The sequence below is a fragment of the Cupressus sempervirens genome, chromosome 11, assembly GCF_028749045.1.
Source record: "Cupressus sempervirens isolate cs-2001-9-10 chromosome 11, ASM2874904v1, whole genome shotgun sequence".
Classification (NCBI taxonomy): Eukaryota; Viridiplantae; Streptophyta; class Pinopsida; order Cupressales; family Cupressaceae; genus Cupressus; species Cupressus sempervirens.
In genome coordinates this window covers 754,355,702-754,377,440 of record NC_143128.1, presented here as the reverse complement: position 1 = coordinate 754,377,440, position 21,739 = coordinate 754,355,702, and the positions used below count along the sequence as shown (strand labels likewise).

At 36.5% G+C, this 21,739-nt stretch overlaps 1 protein-coding gene across 7 annotated transcripts in view; it reads right to left on the bottom strand.

Annotated features, from left to right (window-relative positions):
* The window catches only part of LOC149531793 (SET domain-containing protein), a 208,178-nt gene that overhangs the window by 95,460 nt on the left and 90,979 nt on the right, over window positions 1–21,739 (bottom strand). For all 7 annotated transcript variants that reach the window (XM_089808905.1, XM_089808903.1, XM_089808904.1 and 4 more), the window contains one exon: window positions 19,590–19,697. In XM_089808905.1, the coding sequence (XP_089665031.1) occupies window positions 19,590–19,697 (108 nt within the window). The remainder of the gene's footprint in view (window positions 1–19,589; window positions 19,698–21,739) is intronic.

Below are 21,739 nucleotides of genomic sequence, written 5' to 3'. Positions count from 1 at the left end.
AGGATACTCGGAATTCCTTGGTGTGTATTCAATTGGCTCTTCAGGATTCTGAGAGACATGTGGACGAGCTTTGTCTTGAGGTGAGCTCAGTTCGGGAGTTAGCGCTTATAGCAGGGACTCAGTTTTCTTTTACAGTCAAGTCACATATTGATGATTTCTCAAAGATGACAGAGTTTACAGGAGAGTCCCAGGATCTAATTATTACAGACGACACCCAGGGGGATGTTGTGGATAGTTTTGAGGACTTAGTTTCCTCAGCAGTTTCTTATGGTACGGAGGGGTTGGACAGCGATGCTACAGTTTTTGATACTATGTATGTTGATATGAGCTTTGGAGTTGATTCGCAGGATATGGATAGTAATAGTCTAGAGACTAGTAACTTTGAGGATGCTCCTTTAGATAGTGTGTCAGAGGAGGTTTGTAGGAGACAGTCTAGCCAGTGCCATCATGTGTCTAGTCAGTTGAGAGTTAGTGAGCGAGACATTTCTATCGCTTTCCAGCATTTCGACGCTGCTTGTCAGTTGTTAGCAATTTATGGATGAGGTTGTCCTACTAGTGATGAGCAGGGAGGTAGTTATCTTTCCTTGACAGAGATCCACTCTTTATGGGAGGTATTCAGATTCTGAGACAGGATTATATGCAGTTGGTAGCAGATAGAGATTATCTTATGGAGTGGGGGAGTACAGCATACGATGCATTATTGGCCAAGGAAGATGAGGTGAGTGAGCTTACTCAGCAGCTCGAGGTGACTTCTGAGATTCTTGAGAGTACACAATTGGCTTTCGAGGAGTCACAGTTTCATTTGGCTAAGGTGACCATGGAGTTAGAGTGACTGCAATCTTTACCAAATTCTGTACAGTCACAAGTTGTGGTGTCTAGTGATCCGAGGATGTCCATGGTCGAGATTGTCAGAGACAGTGGAGATGGGGATGCATCCACCCTTGATACTAACATTGGCATATCGGTTCCGTTCCTACTAGAGTCAAGTTCAGTTGAGTTGGGTGCTATAGCAGACTGTTGCGGTATGCCTAACATGGTGGTGGCCTCTAGTACTGATGGCTCGGAGACTAGAGATGTTGTATCAAAGATCATGTGTGATGTTGGTGAGCCGACAGTTGGCATGGTTCCTGCTAGTGATACTACTCCCTTGGCGATGTCTTTGGAGGTAGTAGTCAGTTCCGGCTTGGTTAGTGATCAATTGCAGTTAGTTTCATCTGGGTTGCAGTCTGAGCCACTGACTAAGATTGGCGCATTCTATTGGCATTACACTGTGAGGTATGCTCATCAATTTACCTTTGATGACCATGTTGATGAGATGATGATATGGAGATATACTTTGATTCCTAGTGCTTGTCATCACTTATGGGATGGTTTGACGCCACAGGATGAGAGTTGTGATGGGCATGACATGGCAATAGGTTCTACAGTTGATAGCTTGATAATACATGACTTAGAGTAGGAGTTTGGGAGTGATGCTTCAGCGGTTGTTGTTATTGATTCTACTCCTTTGGCTATGACATCTCTTAACTTAGCTGGTGATCAGTCACAGTGGGTTGTATCACTTGTTCATGGTGAGCTGTTGACTGGGGTTGGTTCTTTTTATCAGCATTATACTGCAGGGTATGTACATCAGTTAGCATTTGATCCTTGTGTTGAGGAGTTGGGGGCAGGCAAATTTGGTTTGGATTCCATTTCTTGCTGTTTATCTTGTGATGTCTTTTCACCATCAGTGGTGCATGGGAGTTATGGTTATGAGACAGTGGCCCGTAATCTACAGAGTTGTGTTAACTGCAGTAGATGTACAGTGTGTGGATTCTTTGTATTTGGTGCAGTTTCATGTGAGAGTGGTCACCATTGTTGCAGAGTTGGATTGTACATTCCATATAGACCAGTGGGATGCGTTGATGATATTTATTGTGTTGGCAGTTTGGGTTATCTACTCTACTTGGGTTCTGATATTTCGAGAGCTTGTTTCTCATGGGTTCCTGACTTTGGAGTTTAGGTGAGTTGTATTCACCAATTTGATTATGGATTCCTCTTGGTTAATTTTCAGAGGCTGTTGCAGGAGCTTATGTTGACTGACAGCAGTATAGTTCATGACTACATTTGGGATCCAGGTGGATTGATTGGGTTGTTGTTCGGCCATTGCTTGGGGACAAGCAATTTTGGGAAGGACGGACTGTAATGTCCCCTTTTTAGCATTCATAGCATGATGTTGTCGTTAGCCTATTTCCCCACGGTCCCGTAGGCTAACCAGGACATTAAAGGGGCTTAGAGGCCATTTGGCCTAGATAGTTTCAGTTGCAGGTCTTTCTGAGGGGTTTTGAGGCAACTTTGAGTATACTTACTATTTATAGTAAGTCGTCTTGGGCATGGGTGGACATCCAGTGGCAGCGGTATGTTGATGGTAATTGTTTAAAATCGGCAAGAAGACTTGTTTATCATTGATAAGATTTGTTTTGCATTGATAAAGCTATTTTATAAAGTTAAATTTAAATATTTAACTTTATTAATGCATAGACTATAGTTTGTGAGAAATATTTAAATTAAAAGAGTCCCCTTTATTTTATAACACATTGGAGACATAAGTTACATAAAGGGAGTTATGTTTTATCCCACATTGAGAAAACGAAGGATGGAGCTCTTGTGAGAACACTATAAAAGAAATGGAAGAGCTTCTTTTAAGCATGCTTGGAAATATCAAAGAAATTGGAAAATTTTCTAGAGATTGTCTCAATAGTTTGGAGGACGAAATCCCTTCAAGCTGAAAATCTTGACGCCATTGAAAGATATGGTCTTGAGATTCAACATAGTAGCAATCCGAAAAAGCGGAACCGAAAAAGCAGGCTGAAAAAGCGGGTACGAAAAAGCAGTCCGAAAAAAGCAGAACCGAAAAAAAGCAGGCCGAAAAAGCAGTTTGAAAAAAGCAAAGCAGAAGGGGCAACATAGAAGAAAATTATTACAGCCATCTACAACCAGGTTCTTTGTTAGTATTGTTTTTTAGGGTGTTATAAGCTTTCAGTTGTAAGTGTGCATTATACCAACATTATCATTTTGTAATCCATGTAAATGCCAAAGTCTTGGCCATATTTCATGAGCATTGTAATTTTCATTGCAATTAAGAAGATAATAGTTGCTGATGTCATTTAAGCAATTTAATATCATTATTTATCAGCTAGTTAGTTTGCATACCAACTGTTTGTAAAAATGCCAGTTGGCTGTAGGTGTTCATTTCTCATGCTTAGATCATATATATGCACTGAATATTGTCAAAATTAGTAGCACACTCATTTTAGGTCATTGTGTAGCCCATTGTAGTCTTCTAGCACAAGATTCTCATTGATGCAAATTGAAGAAAAAGTCATTTGAAGCTAGCTGAAAATACTATATCAGTCATACGTCCCTTGCATGTGAATTGTTTGATGAAATTCTTTGAGCTTTCATCAACATTTTTTAGGGCAGATTTGAGGAGGGTTATTACAGTGGTATCAGAGCTTGCCTGCAAAGTGTTTGACGAAATGTCAAACAACTAAAGTATAAAGAATTTTGGTGTTTGAAGGAGTTATAACCTGTTGGGGTTATTACATTCTATTGGCGACACTTGGATACAGGAGGATCAGTAGCAGGCCATAAGAAAGTACTCTGCGGACTGGATGCTTCTGGAGAGACAGATAGCGGACGGGAGGGCACTTTGGTGAGTGACGGGGCTGAGTCCGTGGAAGAAGAGGTGAGCACATCGGCGGAAGTTGGCGGTGAGGCAGCGGGTAATGGGCCCACATTCTTTACCCCTCCGCAACTGTCAACTTCGGCGCACTTGACTACCTTTCCGACAGTCATTTCGCCGTTTGGTCAGCGCCATGCCCCGGTCCTTATGACTCCTCCGGCGGAGGCAGATGTCCCACAAACAATGACGGAGATGGTCCCACAGACAGCGACAGATGTCCCACGGACAGTCGCCGAGATATTGCCGACGGCTATAGCGAAGGTGATTCCAGTTGTACCAGCAGATGTCACCATCGCAATCTCACAGAGAGCACAGTTGCCATCGCCGGAGCCTGAGCTGCAGGTTCGGTTGGAGGTCATTGATTGTGATGCAGTTGTCACTGTTTCATCATCTTTTTTAGCAGAGGCCGAGTCAACCAAGCCAGTACCGGAGGAGAACATGGATCTCGCGCAGTCAAACCAACCGGAGGTGATGGATAGAGCTAGTGTGTTTCTGAGGCAGCAGTTCCAACTCACTCCGGCCAAGCGGGGTCCGTCCATTCAGTCTCCTAGGCGTTCAGGAACATCACCGGTAGTACCAGAGCCTTAGCTTCAGGAGGAGGGAATGCCACATGTCGTGGTTGTGCCAACAGCAGAGGACACAGCACCGGATGTGGGCATGGCTCCCGCTGATGAGGAGGAGCATAGTGATGCGGAATGGTCATTGGAGGACTTCGCCAAGGAGGATTACGGGTCGGATGAGGACAGGTGCTGGGATTACCTCAGGACTATGAAGTCTGCGTTGAAGAAGGGACATGATGTAGCAATTCAGGCCCTGACTCGGCGGAGGGAGTGGCATTTGATTAGAGCATATATCTGTGGGATCTGTCCTCGACGATTTCAAACTTGGTTTGTAGACAGGGGTTGGCCGGCGGTGGAGACAGCTGAGATGTTGGCAGATTGGGCTACTGAGCCGGAGTTGGGACCCAGTGACACCCCTATGATGAAGCTGGCACATGAGATTGTGGGATTGTACAAGGATGTTTACTATGGTCGTCGGCATGCGGAGGCGGACAGGGTTGCAGCAGAGAGATCATTGGCAGCTGAGAGTGAGGCTAGACAGAAGCTAGCCGCCAACTTGGCCGACCAGCAAGCAGCATGGGCTGTAGAGCGAGCGGTACTACTGACAGCTATGGCAGCAACGATGCAGGAGAGGGACGTGGCTAGGCAAGGTATAGAGGCGGCAGTCTGAGATAAGGATGCGGCTGAGCACAAGATGCAGTTAGCTAGGAGGCAAGCTATGGATGCGGCGCTTCTTCTAAAGGAGGCCGTCGAGGTTAATTCCCAAATTCAGACGGATCTCCGCATCAGGACAGAGCAGGTGTATGAGTTACGTCGCCAACAGCACTCTTCTGGGATGCCCCCTTCTCTCTAGTATTTCTTCTGTTGTCTGTAAGTTGTCTCCTAATTTTGTTAGTCGTCAGGAGACGACTTTTCTTTTTGGGGGGATGGTGTCAGCCGACTGGATGGCCCCAGCGGTGTTTCTGTAGCCGACGGATTGACTATTGTCGGTGTTTTGTATTTTGTAGCCGACGGGTAAATAGTTTGTAGCGGACATAATGATTGTGGCCGACGGACTCCTTCGGGAAGGTTCGGCGGATAGTATTTATATCCCTTCTGGGATCATTGTAAAGTATCATCTACTATTACTGCTATTATGAAGCATAATGTATGGTCTGGCATATGCGAATATAATTCTGCTATTTTGTTCCATTGTTTGTATGCGTTGATTTCTTTACCAGTACGGTAAACAGGATTGGCAATTCTATGGTGCCCTAGAAAGTTAACCTATGAACAACTTAATCATAGCAGCAATTGGATATCTGGGAGAATCAAAAGCATTAATAGTAATTTATCCTTCATCATCACCAATGTGTATTGTCCTACACAGAATAATCAAAAGGTAGTCTTAGGGACAGAATTAAGTAGTCACATTAATAACCATAAAATAGAGCCACATATTGTTGCAGAAGACTTCAATGCAATTTTGAATAAAAGTGGAAAATGAGGGTTCCTCTCTTAACCCTTAATCACAAAAAGACTTTAGCCAATGGGTAGTCAATAAACAACTTAATCGATATTAAAAATGATAATGATAATTTTACTTGGACTAATAGGAGGGCAGGTTTTAGTCATATAGCTCAAAAATTAGATAGGTGTTTTCTCAAAGGCGATCTAAGGAAATTTAACTATTCTTTAGACTCAAAATTTAAAGCTTTTAGGATCTGATCACTTCCCAGTCAAACTAGACATCAATAAACCTATTAAACCATCTAGAAACCCATTTAGATTCAAAAACATGTGACTACAACAAAAAAAAAATTTGGATTTAGTAGATAATTGGTGGACTGAAGAAATATTCGAAGGATTCAAAATGTTTTGCTTTGTATCAAAATTGAAGGCCCTTAAGAACAAGCTTTTAAAATGGAATAAATAACACTTCAATAACATTTTTGAAGGAGAACGCAACATAGAACAGTAACTCAACAAATTACACAATGACCTAATCATGAAAGGCATGGATAAAGACAACTTTTACAAAGAAAAAGAATTACTAACCAAGCATGGGGATATCTTATCAAAAGAAGAAATCTTCTAGAAACAAAAACCACGTGAAACATGGCTGGCTAAAGGTAATAGGAATACAAAGTTCTTTCACAAGAGTACCAAAAATGGGAGAGCTATCAATATAATTACCAAAATTAAGGATATGTAATGTCCCCATCTTTTTAGCATCTCAATGGAGCTCTTAGCCTTTACATTCTCCAAAGGCTAAGTGGAGAAATAAGGAGAAATTGATTAAATTAATTTCTTATAAAGTCATTAAATTAATTAATATTAAAAGGTGACTTTATATCTAATTTAATTTTCTAAAAGCACAATTAATTATTACATTGCAAGGGAGAAACTTCTAGAGAGTGCATTTTCTAGAAATACAACTAATTATTGTATTGGAAAGGGGGAAGCTTCTAGAGAATGCAATTAAATAATATTTTATTTCCTTCTAGAAGGGGTGAAGGAAAACAATATATAGAGGTGAGAGCTTCATTGTTAATCATCTAATTATTGTGAATTGCATTTGATATAAACTTGGGAGAAGAAACTAAGGTTTCTGATTTCAGTCAGCCATTGGAGAACGTCAACTCTTCAGTGTTGCAACCATTTGAGGTGGTGAAATATCCACTAAATTTGGTATTCAAGAGAGCTTCAATTCAGGAGTTCTATTTGTGCTTAAATTGGAGAATACAATTATTGTTGGCTACTACAGTACACAAGAACGATGCCATGCTATAGTACTTATGCTTGATTCATCTCCATCCTTGGGCATCACTATTATCAGGTTCCTCTTGCAACTATTAGTAGTTAGCATTGTAATTTTTAGGCATATGATTTTGTTGTGATAATTCAGAATCAGATTTTGGCATTATTGTAGTCATTATTGTAAGCCCATTTGTCTTGGCAAACTCATAGCAACATTGTACATGAGAATGAATTCAATAAAGAAGATACATATTGCATACCATTTGTTTGACGAAATATCCATTTAATAGCATATATGATCAGCATAATAATTGTATGTCAATTGTTTGTCAAAATGTCAATTAGTTGTAGGTATGCATTCCATATCTAGTTTCCATGTAAATGCATTGAAAGTACCAAAAGAATTGCACTTGCATATTAGTTCATTGTAAGAGGCATTGTAATATCATTTGCAAATTTCTTAGCATTAAAAGGCAGCATACAAGTGTTTGACAATTTTCCCTTGAGCTAAAATCAGTCAATTTGGGCAAGGCATATTACAAGATACCAATGGTAACTTAGTTCAAGAACCTGCAAAAATTGTTAAAGAATTTGTCAACTACTTTGAAAACATATATGATGAATCCAATGGCTCTAACATTAAAGCACAACAAGAAATATTAACGGCCATCCCAAAACCATTCTTAGAAAGTGAAAATCAATGGCTAAATAGTAAATTTACCTTCAAAGAACTAGAAGAGGGGGTTTTTCAAATTCACCCAGACAAAGCACCTGGTCCAAATGGCTATAACACAGTTTTTTCAAAAATGTTGGCATATGATTGGCAAAGAACTAAATGAGGCCTTAGAAGCAACTCGTAATTCAGGTACCATTTTATCTGAAATTAATAATACCTTCATTACCTTCATCCCAAAAAAAGCCAACTATAAAAAATTAGGAGACTTCAGACCCATAGCTTTATGTAATACAATATACAAGATCCTCTGTAAAACGTTAGCCAACATACTCAAAAAAATACTTCCTAAGATCATCTCAGAAGAACAACAGGATTTATACCAAATTTTTCCATTGTAGAAGGCATAATTATTGCTCAAGAAATCATTCACACAACCCTATCTAACAACGAACCTAGTATGCTAACTAGATATCCAGAGAGCATACGATAAGGTCAACTAGAGGTTCCTAAGAAAATGCTTAGAATCCTTTGGCTTCTCCAAAACTTAGATTAATTTGATTCTTAGTTGTATATCTACCCCAAAACTATCCATTTTAATCAATGGCGATCCGGAAGATTTCTTCCAAATATCTAGAGGCATCAAACAAGGTGATCCATTATCCCCCTTTTTGTTTGTCATTATGGCTGAAGCCTTAGGTAGAGCAGTCTAGATGTCTAATCACGAAGAGAAAATCAAAGGAATTAAAGTCTCTAAAAATATAGCCAATATAACTCATCAACAATTTGCTGATGACATAATTCTGCATGGGGTTAGCACCAAGGAAGAAGCCCATCAATTCAAAAAAATCCTTAAATTGTACATGTCAGCATCTAGACAAGTAGTTAATGTTTATAAATCAGAAAAAAAATCTTAAATAATGACACTAATACAAAGGTAGAAATTTGCAATATCCTAGGCTTTAAATTGGATAATTTTCCATGTAAATATCTTGGGATTTCAATAGATGAAGGGAAGAAGAGTAATAATTTATGGGAAGCTCTGATATCAAAGCTCCAAAATTGTCATGTCCCCATTTTGGAGGCAATTTGATTTAATTAATTTAATTAATTAAGTTGTCCAAAATAATGAATATTTTATGAGGATGACTAATTAATTATTTTAATTAAATAAATAAATGATATTAAGTTAATTATTTATAAAGTTATCAAATAAATAAATATTAAAAGGTAACTTTATATTTAATTAATTTAATAAAGTGACTTGAATTATAAAATATTTTATAAAGTCACTTAATAGATAAAATAAAATAATGTTCTAGAAGCTTCTGGAGAAAGTGGAGGAAAAAGAATAGATAGGCACCCCGGGCTTCATTCTAATCATCCAGATTTGTTGTTGTTGATGTTGATGTTTGTTGATGTGCATTGTGGAGCCTAGGGTTTCTGCAATAGTCACAACTGGCCATTGAGAACGAAAACTCTCAATTGGTACGCAATTTTGAGAGTGTGAAATATCACTTGAATTATTGCAGCTAGGAGGAAGATACTTCAGTCTTCTATTTGTGCTACATTGAGAAAAAATATTTGTGGCCATTGAGAACGAAAACTCTCAATTGGTACGCAATTTTGAGGGTGTGAAATATCACTTGAATTATTGCAGCTGGGAGGAAGATACTTCAGTCTTCTATTTGTGCTACATTGAGAAAAAATATTTCAGTTCAAAAAAGAAGGCCGAAAAAGCAGTTCGAAAAAGCAGGCCGAAAAAGTAGTTCGAAAAAGCAGTTCGAAAAAAACAGGCCGAAAAAGCAATCCGAAAAAAGCAGACCGAAAAAGCAGAACCAAAAAAGCAGGCCAAAAAAGCAGGTCCGGAAAAGCAATCCAAAAAAAAAAGCAATCCGAAAAGCAAATTCGAAAAAGCAAAGAAAATTATTACAGCCATCTACAATCAGGGGCAGCAGCTAGAGAGGCACGACTTGGGCATTTGAGGAGGTTATTTTTTGTTCAGTGGTATTGCAATACATCTATTCTCTAAGGCGACTTCATATGCCAGGTCTGATGTGTATTTTCATAGTTGCCTTTCATTATAGAGTGTTGTTGTAATTGTCATTTCGTATCAGACCTATCATTCATTTTTACATTCCTCACAATGGTATCAGCAATCCATGGCTTTAGTTGTATTTAATCATGCATGTGATTAGCGTACTACTGTAGGGGAGTATTGAAGTTAGATATTTAGTGTTGCATTAATTTTCATTGGCAGCTGTAGGTGCATATTGCTTTACCAGCAATCATCATATTTTGATATCTTTATAAATGCCAAGAGTCTTGGCTAACTTAGTATGAATATTGTATTGGATACTCATTCTCAATCAAGGAGATACAATTGCTGGTCATTAATAGTTGTCTTTGAGCATTAATATATCATTTCTTATCAGCCAGTTAGCTTGCATACCAACTGTTTGTTAAAATACCAGTTGGCTATAGGTGATCATTTTCATGATTAGAACTCATATATGCATTCACTATTGCCAAAATTAGTTGCATATTTATGTTAGGTCATTGTTTAAACAATTTGGAGTCTTTTGTAAGCATTCTCTTTGAGGCAAATCCAAGCAAGAATCACTGAAGCAATCTGAAAAGTTATATCAGTCAGAGGACCCTTGCTTGCAAAGTGTTTGACGAAATGTCAAACAACTGAAGTATAAAGATTTTTGGTGTTGGAAGAAGTTATAACCTATTGGGGTTATTACAAAAATAGAATGGACAACTGGGAGGGAAGTTGGATATCCAACGCAGGAACAATCACAATGATCAAAGTTCTCCTTTCCACTATTCAAATTCACCAAATATGTGTCCTCCCTATGCCCCCTAGCATAGTTAGGAAAAATGATTCTAGAATCAGGAGTTTTTTCTAGCAAGGAACCTCAAAAAATAAAAAGATACCAATGATAAAAAGGGAACACATTTGCAAGCTACTAGATAAAGGAGGATTAGGCATTAAAAACCTGGCACGCTAAAACTTAGCCTTAGGAGCTAAACTATTTTGGAGTATGTTCCAGAAACCACACAAGAAATGGGCATCCATCAAATTAAATAAATGTGTTAAATGTTAATTCAATAGGATCTCTGATAGAATAAACTATAATTCTAACTAAAATAGAATATGTAACTTACTTTCTCTCAAACTTGTATATTGCAGATCTTTAATTCAGGAACGTGTTCGTTGCTTGGAGAATCTTCTTACTTGAATAATAATGTGAACTTGTTCTTCAATAATCTGCAAGATAAACAGATCGCTGGGACTGCATTTATGATTTGGACTGATATATGTTTGTTCTTATTGATGCATTACAATATTTATATATGATGAGTCATGTCCTTGTAGGGGCATGACTCTACATGGCCAAGGGCCACGTAGGGTCATGACCCTACGGTGGCATAACTACCTGTTAACACAACTTAACAACAATGTTAATATTGGCAATAGTAATCAGGCCCAATACTAATATAACAATCAATGTTTAAATCCCAATATAAATCGATGATCGCAATATGATAACAAGCAAGGCCCGATCAAAATTGGTGGCAAAGATATTAATTCTCACACATATAAATATCTATATGTGTGTGTGTGTGTGTGTGTGTGTGTGTGTGTGTGTGTGTGTGTGTGTGTTATCCTTTCTTTCGATAATCACAAGATCAGATTCAAATGTCCAAAATTACTTTGACTGAAGCTATACTTCAACACTCCCTTTTAGCAAGGGAGAAGTAATCATTTCTCAAGAATACAGAATGTCTGTATACATACCACATTATCTGACTTTAACACTCTAAAAAGTGACTTGTCAAATAATTTAAAAACACCATGTTATGAACACTATCGTAACATATATTATGATCTCTAATCGTCCGAAACAATATCTAGAGTAATCATAATGCATTCGTTATCAATGACTTTCGGCATGACCAAAACAAATGTCATGATAACAAGCCTATCATTTTCAAGATCATCACCTTACAAAGGATTACCTTCTAAATATATATGTCCATGAAAAATCGTCGCCTTTCATTACATATCTAATGCAACTAAACAACCATAGAAGCATAAGCACACATAAATTGAAAATTTAAATTTAATATTCAATATTACAATTTAATCATACCAAGTTTTTCTTTGAAGTATTCCAACTTCACTTTAGCAAGAGGCTTGGTCAAAACATCCACTATTTACTCATTAATACAAATGTACTCAAGTATGATAACCCCTCGATCCACCATATCTCTAATGTAGTGATAAAGAAAATCAATATACTTAGAATGGTTGTGGAAAACTAGATTAGCTCAAAGCTTGATACAACTCTGATTGGCGCAATGAATCACAATGGGCTTCAAAAGCCTTCTGAACAAATCAACCAGCAACTTTCGTAACCACACAGCTTCTCGGGCTCCCAAAGAGGAAGCAATGTATTTTGCTTCAGTAGAGCTTAACGCAACTAAGGATGGTTTTCTGCTGAACCAAGAAATCATCCTGAATCCAAGACCAAAGCAACATCCAGAAGTACTTTTACGTTTAGTAGTGGTGCCTACCCAATCAGAATCTGAATATTCATGAAGATTGATGTCTACTTGATCATATCTGATTCTCATGCTAATAGTGCCCTTTAGATATCTCAAGATGTATTTAGATGCATGTAGATGTATCTTCTTTGGTGCACACATAAACTGACTTAAGGTGTTAGTAGCATAACATATATCAGGACGAGTATTCACCAAATACATTAAGAATCCAATAATCTACCTGTAGTAGGTAGGATCCATGGATTCAGATTTGATCAAATAAATCCTTCAGTTTGTGTAGATTGACTTCCATAGGAGTAGTAGCTGGTTTACATTCCATCATTCCAAATTTTGTCAAAACATCAATAGTATATTTTCCCTAGTTTAGAAAAATGTAATTACTCTTTTGCCAGACTTCCAGTCCCAAAAAGTAGTGAAGAAGACCTAAATCTTTCATATCAAATTCTGTTGTTAGTTCTTGTTTGCACTTCTTTATAAGATGTTCTTCACCTATTATCAACAAATCATCAACATATAATACAAGAATAATCATGTCATCACCATCTATCTTGAAGTATAGGTTAGGATCAGCTTCATTTTTAGAATACCCTAACTTTGTTAGATAGTTGTCTATTCTTTCATACCATGCTCTAGGGGCCTATTTAAGACCATAAAGTGCTTTCTTTAATTTACACACGTGAGATTTTTTGTCATGAGTGTAGAACCCTTCTAGTTGCTCAATATAAGCCTCTTCTTCAATTTCACCATTTAGAAATGTTGTTTTAACATCCATTTGATGAACTTTCCATCCTTTGGATGCTACGATAGCCAAGATAGTCCTAACTGAAGTGTTTCTAGCAACTGGAGCAAATGTTTCTTCATAATCGATACCTTCTTTCTGTAAGAAACCTCATGCTACAAATTTGGCTTTGTACTTTTCAATGCTGCCATCAGGTGCATGCTTGATTTTGAATAGCCACTTAAAAGAAACAACTAATTTTTTTTTAGGTCTGGGTACAACATCCCATACATCATTTTTTAGAATAGATTATATTCTTCAATCATTGCTTCTTTCCAAGGTTTACTTGATAAGGCTTCTTCAACATTTGAAGGTTCTACTTTTATAAGTTCAATTAATAATGCTACATAAAACGACTGGTTTCTTGTTCTTTTACTTTCTGGAATTACTTCATCAGGTTCAACATTATCCTCTTCTATCATTTTCCTAGCCCAAAGTGGCATTTTTTTATTGTTAATATTTTCTGTATCCTCAGGATTAGATGTAGTGGTAGAAGGTTCAGTATCATTCTCCCTCTCAATTTCTGCTAAGTGATTTTCGACTATTACAGTGATAGGTTCTGTAAGAGATTCATCACTGTTTTTAGAGTGATTGAAGGCAATATCTTCCTTAAATTTCACATCTCTACTAATCTCAATTGTTCTTTGACTCAGAACGAAAATCCTATAGCCTTTGGTTGTTTCACTGTATCCAATGGGTATCCCCTTCTTCCCACTTTAGGAATGTGAATATAAACAGGACACCCAAATATTCTTAAATGACTTAGATCTAGTTTGATACTCATAAATACTTCTTCAAGGGTGGTGTTTTCTAATACTGAGTGTGGCCATCTGTTTTGAATGTAAACTACAATGTTAGATGCTTCAACCTAGAAAGAAGTATGAAGGTTTTGACGGTGCATCATTGCTCTGGCTAATTCAACAATGTATCTAGTTTTACGTTCTGCAACTCCATTCTATTAAGGATTATATGATACAGAAAACTCCCTCTTAATCCTAACAGTAATGCAAAAATCTTTGAAAATTTTCAGAAATGTATTGACCTCCATTGTCTGACCGTAGTATTTTTATTTTTTGTCCTAACTGATTTTCAACTAAAGCTTTCATTTCCTTGAATTTTGATAATACTTCAATTGATTCCTTCTATTTTAGGAAGTAGTTCCAAGTTCTTCTAGAATAGTCATCAATAAAAATTACATAATAGAGACACCCATTTAGAGAAGGTACAGACATAGGACCACAAAGGTCAGTATGGATAAACTCAAGAATAGATTTTGATTTATGAACACTTTTAGGAAATGATTACTTAGTGTTTTTGCTTAGTGCACATCCTTTGCAAATGCTTAAGTGATCAATTTTGACACTAGGTAACCCTTTTACAATTTTTCTTATAGATAATAATGCACGATAGTGAAAGTGACCTAGCTTCCTATGCCAAATTTTGGAAAAATTTGAGGTTTCATGACTTAGGGCAAAATTTTGGTTATTGCAAAGTTTATATAGACTTCCGTCTCTAAACCCAATAGCTATAGCTTTTTTAATGTTAGAGTTCTTTGGCCAAGATAGAACTCTGTCCTCTTGAAAGGTAACTTTGAATCCTTGATCAGCAAGACCGGAGATAGAGACCAAATTCCTTTTTATACCAAGGACGTATAAAACATTTTTAAGTTGAAGGGTAATACCTGAATTTAGGTGGATTGAGTAAGACCCAATACCTTTAATTGGATGAGTAGAATTGTCTCCAATAGTTACTTCTTCTGAGGAGTATTCTGTAATGTCCCATTTTTAGCATTCATAGCATGATGTTGTCATTAGTCTATTTCCCCACGGTCCCGTAGGCTAACCAAGACATTAAAGGAACTTAGAGGCCATTTGGCCTAGATAGTTTCAGTTGCAGGTCTTTCTGAGGGGTTTTGAGGCAACTTTGGGTATACTTACTATTTATAATAAGTCATCTTGGGCATGGGCGGGCATCCAGTGGCAACGGTATGTCGATGGTAATTGTTTAAAATTGACAAGAAGACTTGTTTACCACTGATAAGATTTGTTATGCATTGACAAAGCTATTTTATAAAGTTAAATTTAAATATTTAACTTTATTAATGCATAGACTATAGTTTGTGGGAAATATTTCAATTAAAAGAGTCCCCTTTACTTTATAACACATTGGAGACTTAAGTTACATAAAGGGAGTTATGTTTTATCCCACATTGAGAAAACGAAGGATGGAGCCCTTGTGAGAACACTATAAAAGAAATGGAAGAGCTTCTTTTAACCGTACTTGAAAATATCAAAAAAATTGGAAAATTTTCTAGAGATTATGTCTCAATAGTTTGAAAGACGAAATCCCTTCAAGCTGGAAATCTTGACGCCATTGAAAAATATGGTCTTGAGATTCAACATGGTAGCAATCCGAAAAAGCAAATATGAAAAAGCAGCCCGAAAAAGCAGGCTGAAAAAGCAATCCGTAAAAGCAGTTCAAAAAGCAAATCCGAAAAAGCAGTCGAAAAAGCAAATCGGAAAGGCAAAGCAAAAGGGGCAGCATTGAAGAAAATTATTACAGCCATCTACAACCAAGTTCCTTTGTTAGTATTGCTTTTTAGGGTGTTATAAGTTTCAGCTGTAAGTGTGCATTATACTAGCATTATCATTTTGTAATCCATGTGAATGCCAAAAGTCTTGGCCATATTTCATGAGCATTGTATTAGAAATTTCATTGCAAATTAAGAAGATAATAGTTGCTGGTATCATTTAAGCAATTCAATATCATTATTTATTAGCTAGTTAGTTTGCATACCAACTGTTTGTAAAAATGCCAGTTGGTTGTAGGTGTTCATTTCTCATGCTTAGATCATATATATGCATTGAATGTTGTCAAAATTAGTAGCACACTCATGTTAGGCCATTGTGTAGTCCATTTGGAGTCTTCTAGCACAAGATTCTCATTGATGCAAATTGAAAAAAGAGTCATTTAAAGCTAGCTGAAATACTATATCAGTCATACGTCCCTTGCATATGAATTGTTTGATGAAATTCCTTTAGCTTTCATCAGCATTTTTTGAGAGCAGATTTGAAGAGGGTCATTACATATTCAGAGAAGCTTTCAAGTTTGTCTCTAAAACCTATTATATGCCGAGATGCTCCACTGTCTATAATCCATGTATTTTTGTTTGAATTTAATTCACTTGAAAGAGCTACATAAAATGCAAAGTTTTCTTTTTCCTCTTTCTCATCTTTAACTTCTATTAGAGCTGCTTGAATTCTTTTCCGTTCACGGAAGGAGTTGTGTGAATGTCCAATTTTGTCACATTTGAAACATTTTACTTTTGACCAATCTTGTTTCTTATATGGTTTGTCAAATTCCTTCTTATTATGTTTGAATTTTCTTTTCTTGTTTGAATTTGCATGAAGGCCTTGAATTTCTCCCCCTTGATTTATGCTTAATCCTCTTGAAACTAGTCTTGATTCTTCTTGTGTGCACTCATTTTTGAGTAATTCAAATTTGGGAAGTTCAGGTCAAGAGCTTAGCCCTCTAATAAAGGTTTCCCAAGATAGAGGAAGACCTCTTAAAGCTATCATGCTAAGTTCTTTGTCATCAACTCGATTTTCAATTGCTGCAAGTTGGATCTTTTAGTTCAGAAATTCTTAGAAATTAAGATGTAATCGATTCTCCATTGTTCATCTTTATATATAGAAGATCTTGCTTTAAAGTTAGCAGTCTACTAGTATTATTGATTTCAAAAGTATCCCTAATAGTAGAGAACATTTCAAATGCAGTTTTGAGACTGGATATGGAAGGGAGAATATGATCCTTTACAGAGTCTATAATGATTTTCATACCTTTGTTATTGTGCCTTTTCCATGTCGTTTTATCTGGATCATTTTTAGGAATGGTTTTGTTTGATTCTATGTACTCTTCTAATTTCATTTATCTTAATATTATCATGACTCTAATTTTCCATAATGAAAAGTTTGATGCTCCCTCAAGTCTATCCTCCAATCTTACGTGATTAACCATTTTTGAATTTAGAGAATAAATTTAATTTTATAAATCTGAGATTTAGATTTAAAGTTCTGAATAACAGAGTTTCTTATCAGAATGGCTCTGATACCATGTTAATGCAATAGGATCTCTGATAGAATAAACTGTATTTCTGACTGTAATAGAATATGTAACTTACTTGCCCTCAGACTTTTATATTGCAGATCTTTAATTTAGGACTGTGTTTGTTGCTTGGAGAATATTCTTACTTGAATAATAATGTGAACTTGTTCTTCAATAATCTGCAAGATAAACAGATCGTTGGGACTGCATATATGACTTGGATTGATATATGTTTGTTCCCATTGATGCATTACAATATTTATATATGATGAGGAGTCATTTCCCCATAGGAGCATGACTCTACATGGCCAAGGGCCACGTAGGGTCATGACCCTACGGTGGCATAACTGCCTCTTAACACAGCTTAACAACAATGTTAATATTGGTGGCAGTAATCACACCCAATACTTATATAACAATCAATGTTTAAATCCCAATATGAATCAGTGATCGCAGTATGATAACAAGCAAGGCCCGATCAGAATCGGTGGCAGAGATATTAATTCTCACACATATAAATATATATATATATATATATATATATATATATATATAGGTGTATGTTTTTATGTTATCCTTTCTTTCGATAATCACAAGATCAGATTCAAATGTCCAGAATTACTTTGGCTGAAGCTACACTTCAACATTAAATGTGTAACCCATAAATCTGCTCAGGTCTAAAAACCACCCAAGTGGCTCTCGTGTTTGGAACCTTATGATGTCATGCAAAGAAATTATTATTAGTAAGCTAACTTGGGACATCGGTGATGGGAATGAAGCGTTATTTGGGAAGACTCTTGGGCAGTTACGCACCCATTGGCTCACAACAAATGGATCCCAACATTACAACTATCCTAAAATAGGAATGGGGTGAAAAACTATGCCAATACATTGAAGTTGATGACAAATCTCCAGCATTAGGTTGGAAATGGAAAAACCTAGAAGGAATTCACCTCACAGAAGAACAAAAAAACACATTCTCTAACTTTTTATATAATAGAAACTTTCCTTTAAAAGAAAGGGAGGACAAACTCATCTGGAGTGGCTCTAATGACAGAAAGTAAAAGGTCAAAGAAGGATACAACAAACTATCAAACTCCTCAATCAGCGAAATTTTGAATACCTGCTGGAACAAAGCTTGTCTGCCCAAAGCTGGTACTTTCTTATGGGCAGCTATGCAGAAACGCATTCTAACAGCAGAATGGTTCCCAAAACTAGGATACAAGGGACCATCCAGATGCGTTTTGTGTAAACAAGAAGTAGAGACAGTAGATCACATCCTCCTTAACTGTCCTTTCACCTTTACATGTTGGAAAAATATTTGTCATAAACTAAACTGGTCAACAGTATTTTCTAATGATTTTAAAAAAATTCTACGGCAATGACCCACCACGACCAATAACAACCTCTACAAAGATATATGGATCATCATCCCTTCAACTGTGGCATGGGAACAATGGAAGGAAAGAAACAAAAGATTGTTCCAAGACAAGATGCTAACATCATAATCAGATTTATTTGATTTATCTCTTAACTTTATGTACAAAGGGTGTATTGAGTTTCAAAGAGATTAAGGTCCAACTATTATTCATATTAGTATTTCTGTGTTCGTTTCCAAGGCACCAAGCTATACTTCATGAAATCTGAAACATTTCCAAAGAAAACAAGAAAACTGCACATGAACCCTATAGGAATCACAATATTATATTATCAGTGAGTCAAGAGTACAATAACATTGGCAAGAGATTAGTAACAGCTAGGTAAAAAGCTGAAGGGGTTTTTACATGGAGGCATCATGTGCTCACACATGGACAATAAAGCCTTCAGTTGTGAATCCTAAAATGATATCCCGAGATCAAGGATATTACATTCTTATGTTATAGTTCTCTTCTAAATCTTAGTACAAGCACAAACAGGGGAAAACATAATGAGCTTCAAAAGTTCTCTTAAATATGCAGGTATACATGAAAAAGGACTTACTTGTCACAAGCTAGGAGTATGTGTGTGCATTAAATATGTGATTGAATAAATTACAAATTATCTAGCAAACTGCCTAATCTAAAGGACTACAGAGATTGGGTGTCCATAAGACAAGTAAGCTCATTTATTAGCAAAGCAAAGAAAGAACACGAGATAAAGCATATATAAAGATGTGCTCTTTTTTTAAAAGGAGAAAAAACACTAGCAAATAAATGCATTTTATGGTGAAAGTTGCAAATAGTTATAGTTATTAATTCATCTCAGCAAAGAAGACAGATATCATCTCAAAACTCAAGATTTTATCATATTCATTTAGAAAGAAAGGCATTCAGAGAGATTTATATCTTTCAAATATGATTCCATCTAAAAGCACAGAATTCAGAAATGGTCTAATACTCTTTAGAGTATAAAAGATAATCCAAAAGTGAAAAATAAATCAACTCTATAACTAACATGTTGAACTGCACCAAATTCCTTTTTAATGCTTCCTTTACGGTGCATTGTCTCACGGTGGACAGCACTTTGTCGAATCATCTCTAATTCCTCCTCAGTCCAAAATACCTGCAAGGACATGAAAATTAGCATAGTTCAGATTTTCTTTCCCTCGTAGATGGCTTCAAAAGTTAACCGGAAAAAATGAGTTGTTACATCAATCAATATATCAACAAGAAGTATAACACAAAAAATTGTGCTCATTTAGTTGAGATACAAATTAAAAAAAATTCAGGAACTTGTGTACATCAGATAATAAATACCACACGTACAATATATAGTAACAAGGTGCAATAAAATAGCTATACAGTTCAGCATTAGATGATAATGAAATTGGTGGGGCTCGGGAGTAAGCTGAAAACACCAGAAGCTGTGAGCTCGGGTTTAGCTCAAATTGATTAAGCTGCAAAAGAAAAATCAAGGGTTGCACGAGGAGGTTCATTAGAGATGATGATGAACAACCTCTATCACTACCTTCACCACATATGAATTTAGATATAAATAGTAAGACAAATGCAAAGGCTATATTAAGAGGAATATGCCTAGCTAGTGGGAAAAGATGAGGAAAGCTTTAGACATTGGGGTAACCAACGCTAGGTACTGAAGCGATTGAGACAGAAATTTCAAAAGAGGAAAGGCTGCCCATTTGGTAAAGCAGAAGAAAGTAAGTATAGATTGAAATTTCCAAATTAGAACATTCTGTACTTCCTATTTTAGAATTTCGGGTTTGTCAAATTGGTGCAGCAGAAGAAGGAAGTATAGATTGTTCTAAAAAGTGAATTGTATAAAGGCATCCTCCCACAAAACCAAATTGGAACAGAGAGAGATTTCTCTATAATCATTCATGTACCCTCCTCATAAACAATCGTAGCAGCGCACAGGATTTGCATCACAATCTTCACATATGCAGCCTCCTCTCGCTTCTACTGATTCAATACACATCCCTTAGGAGAATAATTTTACATATATAACCGCTTCTTCAGCATTGGATTACAGGCATTCTCCAAACACCTCTTGGTGCCTGCAGGTTTCTTTGATAATTTAGATTCTACTTGTTTTCTAGTTCAAGGAAGCATACAGTTCTTCACACCAAACTATAGTATTTTGAGCTCTATTCATACATGGTTAAACAAGTATATGTCATTTATATTTACAGTGCCTACACTCTGTTCATATATTCTGCAGTATTTCATTTTTATTGGTACAACCTTGCTCCATTAATAGATCAATATTATTGTTTGCATATTAGTTCCATAATTTGCTTAGGCTGAATTTTTATCCTGGACATCTCTTTTTTATAAGACTATCAATCTCACAATAACATGCTGTCCCTCAGCCATTTCTGTGTGCAAGATTATTGGAATCAGAAGCAACACCATTAGAATCAAGTGTCTACTATCTTTAATTGGTATCACAGTAGCCTCTATGTGAATTACTTCACAGCAATCCCTGGGAAGAAATGGAGAGTATATTTAAAGGTCTCAAGCCTTTCAAGAGAGAAAACATTTACTTAAAGAGATCCAGCTATTGCGAGGAAGCTGAGATTGTAAAATATGATCTCTACAGGTGGAAAAACTCTCAGCCTTGTACAAAGAAAATAATAATGTCCTAACTAATACATGCTTGCCTCAGTAAACATATCGTCAAGAATTGTATGGATTTGGGCAGAAAAGCTAGTTATGTGTAATGTCCCCTCTTTAGTTCGACATGGCATTGATCATGGATTTGCCTATTCCAGACTCTCGTAGGCAAATGGTGTGGAAAGAGAGTCAATTCTGCGGATCAGATAGTCATATCTTGCTCTTGAAGAAGTGTTAAGAGGTTATATTTTATCATTATGTGATATTGGGGCCCACATGTTATAATTTTAATTTGAGTTGCACTTTTTATTTTATAAAATTACTTTATTATAAAAAGTGCATTATAATGAGAAATTATAAAGGATGTTTCTAGAAGTTCTAGCAACTTCTTAGAAAAGTGAATAAATAGAGGGCTGGGCCTCTCATTTGGACATGCTTGATTTGGAGAACTCTTCTACTTCTTCATTGTGAAGACATTTGTGGACTTTGGATCTGCAAATTATTCGATCTTTGGGAACGAATCACTCCCTT